The following is an 18,445-nucleotide window of genomic DNA, read 5'->3' on the forward strand; positions in this document are numbered from 1 at the left end:
ACCTTTCTTGTAGAATATTTATTCACTTCTTTCACTTATTTAGGAACTAAAGAATGCAGAAATAGCATTAAGAACACAGAAAACTCCTCCTGGTCTTCAGCATGAAAATACTGCCCCAGCAGAGTAAGTTACTGTATATAACAAACTTGAATTTACCATCAAAAATACATTAATAACTGTCTTATAAATAGACTTGTACATTGCAATGTGTAATCTATTACTCAGCTCATAAATATTCTTATCCGATGCCTCTAACTATACTGATAAAAGCATAACACGTTAAATAACTAAACTCACCAACTGACCCAATGTCAGAGGATTCAAACATGGCATCTGACCAGGGTCCTCTAATCAGGTATCCTATTCCCTACGTTGACCAACAGTGTAGAGGAAATGGTCTTTTTTCAGTACTCTTTATCTCCCTTTAAAATGTGAACTGTAAACACTTCTATAAATGCTAACCTGTTTTAGCTTTTTGTTCTATAATTCTTTATTGCATGTCCTGCAAGCTTTACTGAACAAATATAACAGTAAAAAATCAATCTTAGCAGATTCATACATTCTTTCTCTATCATTGGAAGAAGAGTAATATAAACTATACCTAACTGGAGTACTGACCACTGCTTAAAATGATACTGATAAGTCCTACAGTTGGTGTAGACCTAAGAAGGAAAAATGAAGTTACAAAGGAGGGAAGTTCAACAAGTGCAATCTGATTCTTATATTGTAGCTACTTCAGGATCTTGGTTGAACAGTTTGAAGTACAGCTGCAGCAGTACAGACAGCAAATTGAGGAACTGGAAAATCATCTTGCCACACAAGCAAACAATTCACATATAACTCCACAAGGTACAAATTTCAATTTTAATATTTTTTTACAGAAATCCTTAAATATTGAGTATGTGTAGGAAATGCACATTAGTTACTTTAATCTTCAACTATCAGGTTAGTTGAACTATTAGTTAACTTTCAGAAATCATCGTTCATATGCATATTGAAGTCACCCAGTAAAGTAAGTTTTAAAGGGACTTAAGCACCAGCTCAGACAACTTTGACAGGAAGTCTGGGGCCTGAATTCCCACTTTAATCCTATTTTAGGATTTGCACCAGATGAATACACTCAAAGCAATTTAGTATTTAGGAAGATACCTGCATCTGAAGTGTTATGCAAAAAGCACAGCTCTCCTACCTATCTGACCTTTTTGGAGTATTGAGAAGAGTGCCACTGTGGACAGAGCTAGATTAACAATGGTCCAGTGGTGTCATCTAGTCATGTCTTGAAATATATACAGAATTCAGGGCCTCCACTGTGGCTACATCATGGATGATTGGCTTTTACTAAAAGCCAACTTTGAATATTCAGAGACATGAAATTTTGGGGTTTTTAGATAAGCATTCACAAATACAAGAAAATTTGGCTCATTTTGCTATATCTTGTACTAGTACTGACAAGACATACTCGTCCAATAGAGCTAAAAATGACTTCAAAGCACTAGAAAATATTGCAGGAAATAGTCCTGTACAATTGGCAGGAAAAATAACGCTTGTATTTGCCATTTTCTGTTTACACTTATAGGCTCCTCATTGACTAGAGAACATTACTTTATTCCCACACAGCTCCTTTTGTTTTACAGGAAAAGTAGTGCTTTTTTCTTCATATATTTTCAGCAAATTACCTAACCTAACCGTATTGGTGGTTTTACCGTTGTTGCAATATAAATACTAAATCAATTCATCTCAATATTGTAGTAAGACTATGAATTTATTTGCTGATCTACATGTTTTACAGATTTGTCTATGGCTATGCAGAAAATTTATCAAACATTTGTTGCTCTAGCTGCACAACTTCAATCAATACATGAAAATGTAAAGGTAGGTTATACTTCAAGTTTAATATTCCATGTGTATTTCATTACTCAAAACCACTGCAGACTTCTTCTTTCTGTTTTTAAACAGTTGATTTAAACTATTCATTTAAGCCTCTTAAAGTGATGCTCCTAAAGGAAAAAGCTCATTGTCTGATGTGGGAGATGCAGCATATCTTGTTTAAGCAGTGGGATGGCTTGGCTTCAACTATTTGTTATAAACATAGCATAAGCAGTGACCACTGTATTTAAGGTTGCATAATAATTCCCATTTTAATCCCTTGTCTTTTCAATTGCTTATAACTTTCTAAAATTTTCAGCTTTTGGGGGGGCTGACATTTTCCATACTTACTCTTTGCCCAATAAATCTTTTTTGACAATTCAAGCAAAAATTAGTTAGTCGTTTGAGTAAGAGCAGAATCAGGGGAAGATATAGATTTCTAGTTATAAAGTAATGTTGCAAAATAGCCCTTGAATATTCTGGTGAAAACAGCATTCTGGCTTCCTTATTTGTTTCCTCTCCCCAGTGCTCTTGTAATTTCATTTAGATATGGTATACGTACTACTATGAAAAAGGACTATAGTAGTAGAACATCAGGAAAGAATTCCATGCTTATATTTTCTTAAACTTTCACAGATTTGAACAGAACTGTAGGCTTTGGCCTACGATGCGCAATGATAATCTGGATGTGTTGATGAAACTTTTTGTTCATAAAAAGCCTGTGCTTTTTACACCAGTGGCCTTCCTGGCTGGTAAAGACCTGTAAGGAAGTTCTGGGTTTGTTGCTGGTTGAGATTCATTGGTGTCTTTAAGGAGGGTTCTAATACAGTCTCTGCAAAAAGCAACAAAAATTATATGGCCTATTCTCTACAGATCTAAAAATCTTTTTTCTGGGTGAGATTGAGAAGTCTGCAGTAAGACCATTCTCGCTTTGTGTAAAGTCCTCAAATTTCCCATATCCTTGTGATGAATTGGGGCCATGTCTGTACAACTTCTGAATTCGCTGAAATTTTGAACTCATGTGCATGTCAGCTGTAAATTCCATTTTGAACATTTGAACATGCAGCCCTTTATCTTCTCTATGATCTGTTTGCCTGCATGTTGGGTTGAGGTTCTGGAGGCCAGTGGTAAAAGCATAACAAAAATAGTCATTGGGCTGAATTGCTCTTAACTGAAATATAATTGCTTTAGACAATAGGCTCCTACCCAGAAGAACTTGTTTGTCAAAGGAAATGTTGCCATGGCAATGAAATCCAGTGGCAGGGGTTTGTGGTCATGTGGGGGTACTGCAGGGATATCATGTGATAGAGGAGGGGCTAAAAGATTTAAAAGGGCAGAAGCTGGTCTGCTCAGGAGCTATTTTCTCTAGTCCATGAGGGAGAGACCACCCAGCATGTAGCAGCCTCATGGGGCAGAGGTTCTGCCTGCTTTCTTGAGCCCAGATTGCCTGAAGGACTCAGGACAACCCACTGGACTCTGACCCTAGCCCAAAGAATGCGCTACAGTGGTGAGGAAGCTGAGCCAGGGACGTGTGTGTAATTTTCTTTGTTTGTATGATCTGTACTCTCCTGTGCTTTGTATGATTAAGTAATAGAGTGTAAAGGTAGGTATGAGAGAGAGAGTATCTGTGTGAAGCAGTTACATGCTCCTGAGAGAGTTAAACTGCAACAAAAAATTCCCCACTTTTGCAAGGACTGGAGGGGAGAGAGAACGACTTCTATCTGTACGAGCACTAAGATACTATGATGATGGGGGATTTTTTTTTTTTTTTTAAATTGGGTAAAATGTGACTTTTGTTTTACATATAATCCCCTTCAGTAAAGTATCCAGTACAGTATTGTCTAACATCTGACCTGCTTGAGCTATTTGATTTATGTAAAATCTAGACTTTCCTTTTAGATTTTAAAATCAAAATATTTTCATGTTCATAGTTGCAAAGGTAATTTTCCAAATGTAAACCAGTGCATGTCTTCCAAAACAGACTGGAACAAGACTTAGCTGTGCACTTTTCTACTGTACCATTACTCTTAATTTGGGGAAGTAAAGCCTAAAACGTCAGCATTAATTACCTAGTTGCAGATAAAATGAGGTAGAGGTGGGAGTGAATCTCAGCAGGGTTAGGAAATGGGAGATGCTGTATTTCTTCTTAGGAAAGACCTAGACAGGTAAGAGGGAGAAAATCAAAGAGCAAGATGGGGAAAGAATGGAAGCAACAGATGGTTCTAAAGTTCAGCATGTTTTCCCCCTGGATGATACTGAATGCTAAAATAAGATATTTCAGTTTTGTTATTGCATAAAGATTAATTCTACCCCTAAAACCAAATCCTCTGCTGATGTAAATCAAGTGGAGCTATATGAATTTACACCAGTTGAGGATTTGGCCTTGATATGTGTGAAAGCCTATGAGTGACATCAGTGGGGGATAGCTCCAGATTGATGATCGTATGTAGTAATAAATAGAAAATTAATTCAATCCTCTCCAAACAACGAGTTTGACATCCCTAAACTAATATGAAAAATGTTTCCTTACCAGTTAAATACATTTTTAATATAAGTAACTCGCCCCATGACTAAACTAGTCAGTTCTTACCTCAGATGTACTGAACTAAAATGCCTTCCCTCTCCTTCTCTTTCAGATGCTCAAAGATCAATACCTTGGCTACAGGAAAACCTTTCTGGGAGATGCTATGGATGTGTTTGAGGCAAGACGGGCAGAAGCTAAGAAGTGGCAGAGTGCCCCACGTGTTACTACTGGACCAACCCCTTTCAGCAACATACCAAATGCAGCAGCCGTTGCCATGGCTGCCACACTTACTCAGCAGCAACAGCCTGCTACAGGTCTGAATGCATTCAAGTTATAGATTATTAGAGTTACAACAATAGTCAGTTTGTGTAAACTTTTATATAAGGTCTTCCTTTGTGTTAGCTTAAAAATAAAAAAAAATTGTAAGTTATCAATACATAGCTAATAGAAAATGCAGGGTAGACTTTAGCAATAATTATACACCAGATAGATAAATATTTAATCTTGTGAATTTATTTGTATTGGTGATATTTACTGTATTCCTCTAATTACCCCTTGGAATGTGAGTCTTCATTCTTAAATGACATCTCTGAATATGCGTAATAGAGCATCTTTCCAAAATTGTATGATTGTATAGTGAACTATTTTCAAATTCTGGGGAGGTGGTAATGAATCCAAATGCATATTCCATTTTTCTTATGTAAAATGAATGATGCATTTTATATAGCACTTTGAAATTGTAAATTGAAATATGCTACAGAACAGAGAGGATAATGGAGCTTAAGTATGTAGACTAGAAGGAAAGAATACTTGGCCCATTGCTTCTTGTTTTTTCTAACTTCTTTGGAAGGATGGTACTAAAGCAGTTGCTTAACAGACCATCTGCTGTTGTCACTGAACAAGAACAGAAAAGGTGAGTGTGAGTGAGTGTGAATGAGTGAAACATACATATCAAGGAAAGCTAAGACCAAAATGGAGAAGGTTTTGGCCCAATGTACACATGAGGTGTCTGGGCGGGAAAGGAAGCCATTTAGGCTGTTTTACTTGACATTGGCAAAGTGCATGCCTAGTCATAGTAACCAAAATTTTCAAAGATGGGTGCCTGAAGATAGGCACCTTAATAAAAGTGGCCTGATTGTTTTAGAAAGAAAGAAAAGAAAAAAAAAAGTGTCCACCTCATATTTGTCACACTTGAAAAATCCAGCCATGTTAATGGAAGATGCATGTACTTTTGACAAATTGGGCACTTTTGTTAAGGTGCCTGAACACAGATTTAGGTGTCTAACTTCAGACAGCCAGTTTGCAAATTTTGGCTATATCTTTATTTTACCACTTTATTTCCTCCTGAAATGTTCTTCTTCCTAGATGTGCTAATCACGTCAGCACCTTTTTCCCCTTGTCTGCACTCTGCCTTTGCTTTCTTTGCCCACAAAGCCTTCAGTGTTGGCATCTGGCCAAACAGAGGAATATATGGCTTTGCCCAGAGAGCCTTTCAAAAATCGTTTGAAGGGATTGCTCTCAAGTAATGAGGCACTCCCTCCCTTATCTGTAGGTAGAAAGCTCTGTATACTTCCAGCCCTGTCCCCTCTAAGGAGTGAGGAACCAGGTCCAATTACATTTAAGCCAGAATACATGCATCACAACAAAAGGGAAATAATGATTGATCTAAATTTCCACTGTAATCCACCAAGAGTGTTTATACTGGCTGGCTATCACTTAAACTTGTGGAATTGTTCTCTAGATGCATTGACACATACAGTAAACTTTGTTTAAGCATATAACAATCTGAAATGACTTCCAATTATCTTTTTTTTTTAAATAGAGAGGGATGTGTGGGTTGTGCAGTCCTAATAGTTACCAAAAACTGCACTTCTCCACTCATCCTTTTCCTGTCATTTGTTTAGGATCTTTTCACTAGTCATTAGAGGATTAATTGTGCATGGTAGTCACACTACTTAAGATGTCCTAATCAGTGTGTTCTTATCAGCTCTGGTGAGGGATTTGAATATCTTTTCTCTGCTCCAGAGACAGAAGAACTACCAATTAAGCTATCACATCAATGTCATCTATAGCAATTTTTCAGCATGAATGTCCTTTCAGCAGTATGGGTGAGAGCATTGAAAAGTTGAGCTATTCCAACACCATATGATAAAGCAATTTCTATTTTAAGAGGTACCCTGTAACTTTTTTGCGATTAGTAACAAAGTCTCTCAGCTCATATTTTGTTGGGTATCTTGGAAATGCTAAGTATGCCAACTGCAGATGGACTGAAGCCATCAACCTTTTTCAAATATGCCACCAAAGAGGAGTAGGTGGCAGTGACTTTAGGTTACCACTAATGAGGTCAGACTATTATCAAATGCAGTCATTGTCTCCCCATAAAACACACTATAGAGGATGTGGCTATAAACATTTGAAGTGAATAGATGCTTAGCTCACTCTTTGAGGAATAGCAGCAGAGGAAAAGATGTCATTTGGCCATCTGCTGCAATAAGATCCCAGTCTTTCAAAGATTTAAGCATTCACTTAACTTTACACACCACAAGTAATCTCATTGACTTCAGTGACTACCCACAGTGCATAAAGTTGAGCAAATGCCTAAATTTTTGCAATTTTGGGGCCCGAAAGAGCAGGAATATAAGGGATGAGAGGAGGCCATTACAAGTAAGAGAGGTGTGTGTGAGTGTGTGAGAGAGAGAATACCTAATCTACTGTTCTTCCCTATGATCTCTTCACAAAGACTTGTGTAAAACAAGAAAATTAATCTGGGCTTTTAAAGTTTGGCTAAAAAAGTAGTAATATACAGTATTCTAAACTTTAATAGGAGGGGATTTTGTTCTTATGTCTAAAAATATATTTGATGTTTACATAGTATAAGGCTGTTCCTTAAAGTTAATTTAGATTTAGCAAGCTACTCTTCTTTCTCCGAAGGAAGGCAGAGGCCATAATTTATTTTTAGTTCACATTCAGAAGTCAAGATTTAGAGTTAACAAAACTATGCTTAAGCCATGTCTGCACTAAATTTCTCTTAATTTCACACTGTTACTCTTAGTGCAGCATTGCTGTTGGTGGAGTGCTGGTTGTGCTAGTTAGACCAACAGCAAGAGCTTTTACTACCACCTTTCATAGACGTCCAATGAGCAGTCTTTAACAGCATGGTAGTTAAAATGCTAGGGAGAGTTTACTCTTAGTGCTACCCGTGGCAGTAGTAATTGTGAGACAAGTCAAGGGAAAATAAAGCCTAATGTTATTACAGCCTTACAAGGAACAGGGTGGAACTGATCTAACATTCTTCTGGTAAGACTAAGTTTGCTTAACCAAAGGAATAATTTCCTTCATTCCCCCTTCAGTTCTCAAAATCCACTTAATTATTCTTGATTTAGCTGGGGGGAAACTAAATTTCACATTGAGAAGTCAAAACTTAAGTGATAATGGGATACTTTAATAAAATTTTTACAGCACTTAAAATCTCATTGTATAATTTGATCTTGACATAGGTAAAATGTCAGTGTATTACTCGGTCAGAATGAAATCAGAGTTGTGACACTAAACTTGGTCTTGTTTGAACCAATTATGTGGTGAATTTTGTAAAATGTCACTTAAAAATTAAACTGAGGTATCACTTTGGTAGGGAATCTTGTTGGCCTACTGTCTAACTGAGTTCTTAGTAGTGAGTCTTATTTATTAAACTAAATATGCTCTACAGGGCAAAAAATAGCAGGTTTTAAAATATTGTTGAAATAATTGTTTTAAGGATTTGTCTCATAACTTATAATAGCCAAAAGTGATAATCTTTGCTAGTACTTTTAGCATGGAGGATCTTTATCACTAGTCTTTTGCTATTGAAAATTATGTGTTTACCTAATAATAGGTTTATAAATTATGACAATGCCTTCAGAATTTTATGGTACAAACTGAACAAATATATCACAGGCCTGTTCAATGAAAAGCTTGTCTGTCAGCTTTAGGAATGAAATCCTGTTTTATATAACTTGAATATAGGTGTTTGAGAATAACACTGTTTTACTGATCTAAAAAGCATGTTGCATTTGAAAACAAGCTTGTCTTGGGGGACTGTGGTGTCTTCATTCTATTCTAAGGTCTTCCACCAACAGTGCCTCCTATTAAGGTAGAAAATTGATGCACTCCCTTTAAATGAGAAGGAACTGGACACATTTTCCTGTTTTTTAGTTTGAGGTCTAACTGACGTGTTTTTGTTTGTTAAAATTTCCTTTGTACTGATAACATTTCTATATGAGCTGCTAGGTAGATATTTCAGTATTTAAAATAAACTGGATGTAAACAAATTTGTTGAATTAAACTCAAACTTTTATTTTCAAAAAATACTTTAAGGGCCCTAGCTGGTATGAAAATACAGTGCATACTTCTTACTTAGAACAATGACAGAGCCTGACTTCCCAAATAGATACTAATCAGACTGAAAATTCACAGCTTTAGTTGCCCTTATAACATTTAGTTTAACACTACTTGGAGTACAGACCTTATTCTGCATTGGATCACTTAAGGGCTTTGATGTGTTCCTTGCAAAAGTGTTACCACTTCATACAGTGCCTTCTACTTAATTCAAACACTAGTTGATTCTCCATTTGATTTTATCAATCTCAGAACCAAATAATTTGTATTGAAAATACTACCAGACTTTTTTCTCTCTTTTAAATCGCTTTCGATGGAAATCTCTGGTTATAGGAACTTTAAACTAAAAGTAAGGCAAAAATTCTGAATAAGAACTCAAAGACGACAAAAAAACAAAATGACTACTAGAACTCACTTATTCCGACATTGTTGTAAAATATACTACCATGTACACTGCATTCTGTGCTATGTATGCTGGTGACCATTGGCTTACAGTATTGCTATTTTAAATTTATAAGAATGTCCTTAACTTGGGTTAAGAGGTAGGCACTGTATATTTTATCTTGACAACCCCTTCATCTTTCTAACTAATGCACTTATGACTGTGTTTGAAAAAGACAGGAATATGAAGATTGAACTGTGAAAACTGTCGTCATTTTTATAAATTATTTATCGGAGTTAATGCCTTTTAGATTTTTGTAATGTCTTAGTAACAGGAGGGTCTAGCAAGCTGATTCTATCCTCCACAAGAAAAACATACTAAGGCTATAAATTTAAGCTTGGCAGACTGAAAATGGGTTTTTTGATAATCCTGCATTTTAGTGTGAACGTGCAGGGTAATTGCTGTCTCTCAAATTTTTTAAATGATGGGACAAACTTCTGAATTTGAAATTTTGAATGTATCTAATTAGTTAAGGTACACAAAATTGTGCCTTTGTAAATGTTTATTTAAACAGGTGGTTGGAATGGTGTAATGTAGCAAAGCTTAACAGAACTCAGTTATTTTGTGTGGAAAAAATTTGAATTGTCATGTTGTGTAATTGACTTGCTTTAAAATGAACAATAAATTTAATAAAATAAAGTCATTGTCTTGTTTTTTATCTACTTAATGTTTAAATTTGGAAAAATACTCAAATGAGTAGCTTTGAAGGTTTCTAGTTATTAAATATATTGACTATTGGTAACATGATGGTTTTTAGTCATGTTAGTGTTTATTTTCTTTTAGTTGGAACTTGATATTAACAAAGTGTTAATGGTTTTAAAAAAGATTCTCCCTCTGCTTTCATTAAAATGTGTGGCAAAATATTGTCACATTTAAGTGTAGTTCTTAAAAGATTTTAATTATTGAAATAGGTTTATACGGTTAAACTGAATTTGTAATAAAAATACTTCACTCTATTATTGTAACTAGCTAGTTTTAGATAGCTTCACCTTACATTGTGTTCAGTATTTTCTTAGATTACCAGGTGGACATAGAGGCAATTTGGGGAGGAATTTTGAAGAGGTAAAGATTTGGGGGCTTTAATAGAATTTGTTAAAAGCAATAATGTTCACTTTAATCAAATAATTACATAAAGGATCTCTTTATCGTGAAAGAGTAAGGCAAGTTTGTTTTCATTTTTTTTATACCAGGGCCACAGCCGTCTCTGGGAGTTAGTTTTGGAACGCCATTCGGCTCAGGTATTGGCACTGGCTTGCAATCAAGTGGCTTAGGTTCTTCAAACCTTGGAGGTACACTTTAACTTTTCTAATGTTTCATTGACTTATTATACAACACATCTGAATTATTACAAACCTTAAACGTCACTAAGAGGATGATCTGTTCCAGAAGTAAATCTTCAGTTTGGCAAAAGTAAGGAGTTTGGAAGGGAAAGTCATTCTTTTTATAGAGCCAAGATTAAGATAAGGCACAAAGGTTAAATTTAGTGTTGACATTGGCAGTGAATCCAAAGATGCAAGGGAGATGGGCATAAAATAAGCATGTTGGGGTTGATTTTTTTGAAACCAGGAAAGTGTGTTATGTACAAGTTTTTTGTAACTAGGAGTTGAATTTATTTCTTGTTTACTCAGGGCTTTAAAAGTCGGTACCCAGAGTCTTAAGGACAATCACATCTGATTTGAAATAGCAGCTAGGAGAAAATTTCTCCTGTGTATAGTTGAGTTCTAACTCTTAAACAAGCTGAAATGTGTTCTGTCAGTTCAAGGCTTTAATAAGAAACTATACTGGAAAGCATCTAATTTGCATTTGTTCTGGGAACCTATTTGTCAAAGCATAATTATGTTCTGCTACATAGCTTTCTAGTACAGACTCAAGCTCTGTAAAGTGTTTTGGTCTCAATGCTGAGATTCAAAGTACATTTTTGTCAAGCTGTTCAACTTCTGAAAATGAGAAAAATCCTCTTGTGCAAATCAAAACTTTTTTGATTGACTGGAGGGAGGGGGAGAAGGAGGAGAACCTCAAGGAGAGGAGCTGTGCCTTTAAAAGTTGGTGAAAAGACCTTAAAATTTAATGAAGATTGCTTTCTCACTTGAAACATAGGATTGTTATCAACAGCTGAACAGTTAACTAAAAAGTGATGATCAACATGTAAACTTCACAAAACTCTATAGATATTAAAATTCACTTGCTGCTAATGTTATCTAGTACAGCGTATGTATAGTAGTTTGAGAAAAATCTTTAAAATGAGCCATTTAGTTTTTTAACATGAACAACTTGACTTATCCTTGGAATTAATTACATTATTTATAAATTCCCAAATGGTCCTTATCAGCCAAATTGCAAATTTGACAGTCTATGAAATAGATTTTCTGTTTGCCTAAAGCAGGAAAAATAACTAATATTCATGAGTGGACTAAAAGAAGAATATATTTAAATTACTTGTTTTGGGTAGCTCCCATAACGTTAGGTGCTGTATAAACAGAAAGGGAACGCCCGATCCCTTCCTCAAACAGCTTGTAAACTACACTTTTTTCAGATACACTCTTTAGACATTTTGCTGAGGCAAGTTGCAGAAAAATAAGAAGTAGGAATCAGTTACAGGTTAGATCTTAAAGTCTTATTTTTTTATGCTTTTTTTTAGTAGTCCTTGGCTTAAGGAGGCAATTTTTTAATAGCTTTTTGCCATAATTGTATATTACCTTGTAAAAATCCCAACTGCTTTTGTTTGGGTTTCTAATCTATTCTGCAACATATTGACTTATGAAAGATGGTGAAGAATAATTTAATAAAGAGAACCTAGTGTAGCAGCGGGAGGAAAGAAAAAACATCCTGAAATGGGGTTTCTGGAAACAAATGGACAAAGTGAACACTCCAAGGATTCAGAAAATTAAATACTTTAAATCAAGTAAAGTAATCATAATGGGTTTTTAGACACACACTCTCCAAATTACATTCTTCACTGGCAAAACTTCTTCATTTGCTTGGCATTTTACTGATCATGTTCACAAGTTAGCTTAACAGTTGCATTTATAGTTAGTATTCCTGGTGTGTAGATGCATGCTCCTTCATGAATTAAAACAATTTTCCTGTACTAATGGCACTGACACCTACCTGGTAACCCGTTTATATTTAGATTAGACAAAGACCTGGGAAATGTTATTCCACTGAGCAATCTTACACTCATACAATATTTGACATTTGTTCACCTGGAAGATGAGATATTTCTTTGGTGTGAAAGTCCTCTTGTCTATAGAATCAATATTTTTAAACCTTACATGTCCCAAATTACTACAGTTATAAAACTTAAAATTTGTATTTGTAAATTAAGACTAGTAGATTTTAGTTCTGCTAAAAATATGAATATTTTTCATAGCATTTTAACTAAATTTTGATGAGTATAATTTAACAAGTTTGAACCTTATTCTTTTATGTAATTGTTAAATCTTTTTAAAAATACATTCAGTAGCTTTAACTGATTATTTTTAATCTTTCCTATCCCATCACTTCTTCCTCAGACGTCAGATATGTGCTTACTTTCCCCGTATATGTTTATAGTGGCCAATATTTTAAAAATTACATTCTAAACAAATTTGAATGGTCTGTTCTCAGAATATAAACATCTCAGAACTACTAAATCAAATTGCTCCTACGTTCATTGTGATTACATAACTATAGAATAAAAGATGACTGCCTTTTTTCTGCAAGGATATAGTTTTGAGTGGTTCTGATTAAATCCTATTTCATAAAAACTTAGTAGTTATAAGGTCCTAACAGCCAGGTGACCAAACTAATTTCATTTATTTGTTTTCCTATTACAGTGGTATACCACTGAGTGCTAGAGACTTTATTATCTTTATTAGAGATTTTTACCTCATACTTTTAGTCTCAACTAAAGTCTTGTCTACACAAGGAAGTTGCAATGAACGTGTGGCTTATTTTGATTTAGCTTAAACTGATCCCTAATCAATTTAAGCTTAATTGAAATAAGTAGGGTTTAAACCAAAGTAAGTGTCCATGTGACCTTTGGCATCCATTTAACTAAATTTGGTTTTAAACAACACCTTTAGTTAAAATAGGGCAACCATGTAGACATGGCCTAAGGTTACTGGAGCTACAATTCCTAGGTTAGTCATGTAACTTGTCTGAATTTGATCTGTTGGTGGTGGAGTGACATGATGTCATTGAACTCCCTGTTTGTATTTTAATAGCTATAGAATAACATGTCTGTGACCACAGACATTTCCATTTAACTGCAGTCCTTGTTTATAGCTTCATACTTATAATTCAGTATCTTATTTTTAAATAAAACTACTAATAGTTTTCTCAGCTGCTTTTTTTGTTTGAGCAGTACTAGAGGTGGGTGTGGGTTTTTTTTGTTTTGTTTTTGTTTTTTGCAGGATACAGGTAGTGCTACTCTAAATGCAGGACACTTTCAGTAGTGATACAGATTTACTGAAAATAATTCTTAGGATTAAATATTCTTTTAAATTACATGTTTAAAAACTATGCATTTTAAATTGCAGTGTCATGTGTTACCAGTTTTTTATGTTATTGCATGTCTTTACTACTATTCCACTAGGATTTGGAAGTACCTCTGCTTTTGGAAGTACTGCCACAGGCACCCCATCGTTTGGATTTGGACCTACAAATAAACCCTCAGGAAGTCTTAGTGCAGGTTTGCTTTTCTCTGAATTCAAATTTGTCTTAAAAGTACAAGTGCATAATCTAATTTCAGGTTTCACTTTAAAAACAAAAAACAAAACAAAAAAAAACCTCATTGGAAGAAAAAATCATGTATATGCTTAAAGTTGCCTTTACAATAAAACTGTTGAAAAATGTTATTTTAACTAAAGAAATATTTGCTTATACTAAACTGATTTTTCGAAAAAGAAATTAAAATACCCCTTATTGGATGCTGTCTCCCTAAGAGAAAACTGTTGATATCAATAAATGATAGCTCCCATTTTACTAATTTACAGTAAAACACAAAAATCAGATCAAGTGTTGTATGAGTCACATGAGACACAGCTCAGTATTTGAATACAAGGGAAAAGTAAGGAGACTTTCTAAGATTATTTTAAGTTTTTTGTTGTTTTCTAAAATGTGTTCTGCTTAATTTACCAATAGTTAAATGTTCTTATTTTTTTAGTCAGAATTTACTTTACAATAACTTTAAGGATACTTTTGCAAAATTAAATGCCTGCATTTTGTATGCAGAAAGACAAATTATACATGCAGTTGACAGTTTGTACATCAATAATTCACATATACAAATTAAGGTCTTTATTTTGGACACTTGTCTCATTCTGAGGCCTCTCATGTAGTTCAGCATTTGTATACGTTTTTTTCTCATACTGCTGTCCGTTTGACAACTTCCTACTTACTACTCATTCCATTCTTCTTCTTCTTCTTCTTCTTCTTCTGTTAGTGATAAAAGGGAAATAGTCTTGGACCCATTGTTCCCAGCTTTGGGTATTTGAAATCTGATTCTTGAATTTGGCCCCCATCTCTAATTTTGTAATTGGTTTTAGTTATTAGAACATATATTTATCATAACTTTTGTTTACTAGACAATTTAAGTAGATGCCGGTCTTCCAGGATTGGTTCATGGCAGTAATTTTTTTTAACTTTTGTTTTTCTAATTACAACTGTTTCTAAAAACTAAAGGTTTTCAGTAACAATGAAATAATGTTGCTGTGGAGTCCTGGCTTATTATCATTTATTTAATACATCAAATACATACTGCATTAATTTTAGTTAGTGTAGCATTCATACTTTTTCTTTTTGTTGATGATTCTTCTTTCAAATGAGGCCTGAAGAATGCTTTAGTTTAAAACAGCACAAATGTGCTGCACAAACAAAACAGCACAAAATGAAAATGTTTTCTTGATTTGTATGGCTAATGGCTCATGAATGCTTAAGGCTCTGGTAAAGTACATGTTGTGTCTGTTGGTAGAATCTGCATATTGCAAAACTGAAACTCTAGCATTCTTCTTGTTTAGTAACAAATGCATATTACATAATGCTTCAATGTGTGTACATTTTTAATAACATAATTTTCTTGCATTCCTGCTGCTTGAACTATATTAAGCCAAAATAAGATATTTACTAATTTTTCATATATTAATGATGACACTGTCAAGTTCTTTTACAAGTGATTGGACTTGTGCATTCCACTCTAGGTGTGTGCATGCCTGAGCACAGTCGCTGGAAACTTTTCCCTCAGTGGTAGCCATCAGGGTGGCTTGAGTACCCTCTGGTGCTGCACATCTATAGCTCTGGTATAAAGTGCCCAACTGACCCTTCACCCCCCCTCAGTTCCTTCTTACCACATGTGACAGTTGCTGAAACTGCTATCCTTGCTTTGGCAAGCTCTGTGGTGGTCTTTTGTATATTTGTACATAGTTAGTTGTAATTAGTTTTAGTCAGTTTTAGTGAAATTTTGTAACTTTGTGATTTAGTGGAGGAGTTGTCCGTTCCTCAGTACAGAGGCTTGCCTCGGTCACCAGGCTTCAAGCCCTGTGCCTCCTGCAACAAGGCTATGCCCCTGAACAACCTGCACTCACACTGGCTGAAATGTCTGGGGGAAGCTTGCATTGGGAGCTGCTGCCAGATCTGCAGAGACTTTAAGCCTCGCATAAAGAAGGACTGGAAGGTCAGGCTGAAGTTTTTGCTCCTGAAAGCAGCACTGAGACCAGCCTGGTTCAGATCGAGGTCTGACTTGGCACCAGTAAGGAGTGCTTCTCTTATCATACCAGAGTCCCAGCACTGATCACCATTCCCGGTGCCTAGGAAAAGGCACAAGAAATAGTTAGCTGAAAGGGGATGATCCCTGGCATCGAAGATAACCGAGCCTGAAGATCAAAGTAGAGTGCAATCAAAATCAGAGCAAAAAGACAGAACTGTCTTTGTACCGCAGAAGTTGGCACTGTTGACTACGCAGGCACCATTGAGTTCAGTATTGGATTGGATGAGCCATCTACATCTGTGACACAGCACAATACTGACACTATCTTGGTACCAGCCATGCCCGAGGCATTTGCCACTGCCAGAAACCTTTTATTGCCATTGGGACTGGAATCAATGGCAGTACGGGAGTCAGCAGTATTAGTGCTGGTGGTCAGGAGGGAACCCATTGGTTCCACTCATCATTTGGTACCATGCCCTTTGGTACCATCAAAGGGAAACTGCTATGCTGCCCTCAGTGGAAGCATCTCCATCACATCACCAATCTGGTCTGCACCATTGTGGTCACTGGACAAAATCTCTTACTGTCTTCTGAATCTGTGGTTGAGCCTTACTTCTCCAGTTGAGGAGGAGTCATTCCCAGTACTTCCCCAGGCACCTCCTACCCTTTTGTGGACTTAGGCATAGAGGTACCATCAAGTTCATGGCCAGGAGTTCACTCGGGACCTTTGCTGGTCCAGGGGCCGTTTTGGAACCAGTTTCCAGAGAATATTCCAGGCATGCTTATTCAGTGGCATGGAAAGAAGGGCACCACCATTTTATTGGGCAGCACCTGGTCTGGACTCTGGTACTGAGCCCGGTACTGAGCTACAGGAGCCAACTCAACAGGATCCTGCTGAGGCAGAAAGGAAGTGTTCACAGCCCATGCTGGCCTTCTCCTTCCCTGACTAGGCTGTTTCAGGGGTGGGTGTGTCACCTGCCCGATGATGATAAGGCTCACCAAGAGTTGTTGAAGAGGGTGGCTTTAAATCTGGGCATATAGGTGGAGATAATGAGTCCTACCATAGCCTAGTCAACATTTTAGCCACTGCAGGCCTATCAAAAGTAGCCCTGCCTCTCAATGAGGCCCTTATGGACTCTGTTAAAAACTTGCAGCAGACCCCCGTATCCCTTCCCCCATCTCAAAGGGCTGAGAAATCATGGTTTCTGCCCAGGGTTATGAGTTCTTGTACACCCATCTACCTGGGATCCCTGGTGGTACTGCTGCCAATGAGAGAGAGAAAGGCAAGGTCATCAGGATGCGACTCCAAGAACTGGACTTGTTCAATAGGAAACTTTATTCTACCAGAGGGTTACATCTCAGAATTACAAACCAGCCGGCATGAATTTAACACATGGGACTCCATGCAGAAGTTCAGGGACTGGCTCTCATGAAAGGCCCAGGAAGATTTCTCTTTGGTGGTGGACAAGGGAGAATCGGTAGCGAGGGCCTCATTGCAAGCTGCTTTGGATGCAGATGAGTTGGCAGCCAGGTCCATGGCTTCAGCAGTGGACATGTTCAGGAATTCATAGCTATAGTCCTTGGATCTCCCACAGGAAGTCCAGCAAACCTATCAGGACCTACCTTTCAAAGGAGCTTCGTTCTTTTCAGAACACACTAATGCAAAGTTTCAGGGTTAAGACTCCAGGGAAACCCTTAAATCTCTTGGATTATACACCCCAGCACCTTCAAGGAAGCACTACAGGCCCCAACAGCCCACTCGGTACTTTGCCCCAGCTGTCCATCAGGATTCGCAGCAAAAAAGAAGCTGGGGTTTTACACATAAGTCACTGCTCCCTTCTACCTCGACATCAATGCCTATCCCACCCAGACATCCGAAGGGTTCTAAGCAGGCTTTTTGGCAGGACACTCAAGGACACCATATCCGTTCCCATTATTCTCCTTTGTTTACAAACCGCCTCTCCCACTTCCATAGTGCATGGTCCCATATCACCTCGGACTGTTGGGTGTTGAGCATGGTGGAAGTGGGATACACCCTCCGTTTATTTCTACCCCTCCTTCCCTGTCCTTCATGGACCCCTCTCACAAAGAAGTTCTGGCCCAAGAGGTTCATTCTCTCCTTTGGGTGGGAGCTGTGAAAGAAGTTCCACAGAACTGAAGAGGGGAAGGGGTTCTTCTTCCGTTATTTCCTCATCCCAAAAGCCAAGGGAGGTCTCAGACTGATTCTAGATCTGTGTCAGCTCAACGGCTATCTCAAGGAAATTAAGTTCCATGTAATCACCCTGGCATCCATTCTCCCCTCTCTGGAACAAAGGGGACTGGTAAGCCACCTTCAATTTAAGGTCATAGAAGATTCCTCATATTCGTTGTGAACTATTCACACTACCAATTCATGGTCCTCCCATTCAGCCTGTCTGCAGCTCCACAGGTGTTTACAAAATGTGCGACAGTCTTCCAGAGGAGGTTAGGGGTGCAGGTCTGCCCTTGTCTAGACCCTTGGCTAGTCAAGGGCCAGTCCACGGCTCAAGTAGCGTCCAGTGTTCGGCTCATCCAA

General features: G+C 37.0%; 1 protein-coding gene across 3 annotated transcripts in view; it reads left to right on the forward strand.

Moving 5' to 3' along the window:
- The window catches only part of NUP58 (nucleoporin 58), a 57,275-nt gene that overhangs the window by 25,536 nt on the left and 13,294 nt on the right, over positions 1–18,445 (forward strand). The window contains exons 10-15 of one of the 3 annotated variants that reach the window (XM_067562889.1): positions 44–123; positions 731–849; positions 1,790–1,872; positions 4,503–4,704; positions 10,397–10,495; positions 13,783–13,878. In XM_067562889.1, the coding sequence (XP_067418990.1) occupies positions 44–123; positions 731–849; positions 1,790–1,872; positions 4,503–4,704; positions 10,397–10,495; positions 13,783–13,878 (679 nt within the window). The remainder of the gene's footprint in view (positions 1–43; positions 124–730; positions 850–1,789; positions 1,873–4,502; positions 4,705–10,396; positions 10,496–13,782; positions 13,879–18,445) is intronic. The other 2 variants (XM_067562890.1, XM_067562891.1) reach the window with 2 other exon arrangements.

This window comes from Emydura macquarii, unplaced genomic scaffold, assembly GCF_026122565.2.
Source record: "Emydura macquarii macquarii isolate MOO-44397 ecotype Brisbane River unplaced genomic scaffold, CSIRO-AGI_Emac_v2 contig_2473, whole genome shotgun sequence".
Taxonomy (NCBI): domain Eukaryota; kingdom Metazoa; phylum Chordata; order Testudines; family Chelidae; genus Emydura; species Emydura macquarii.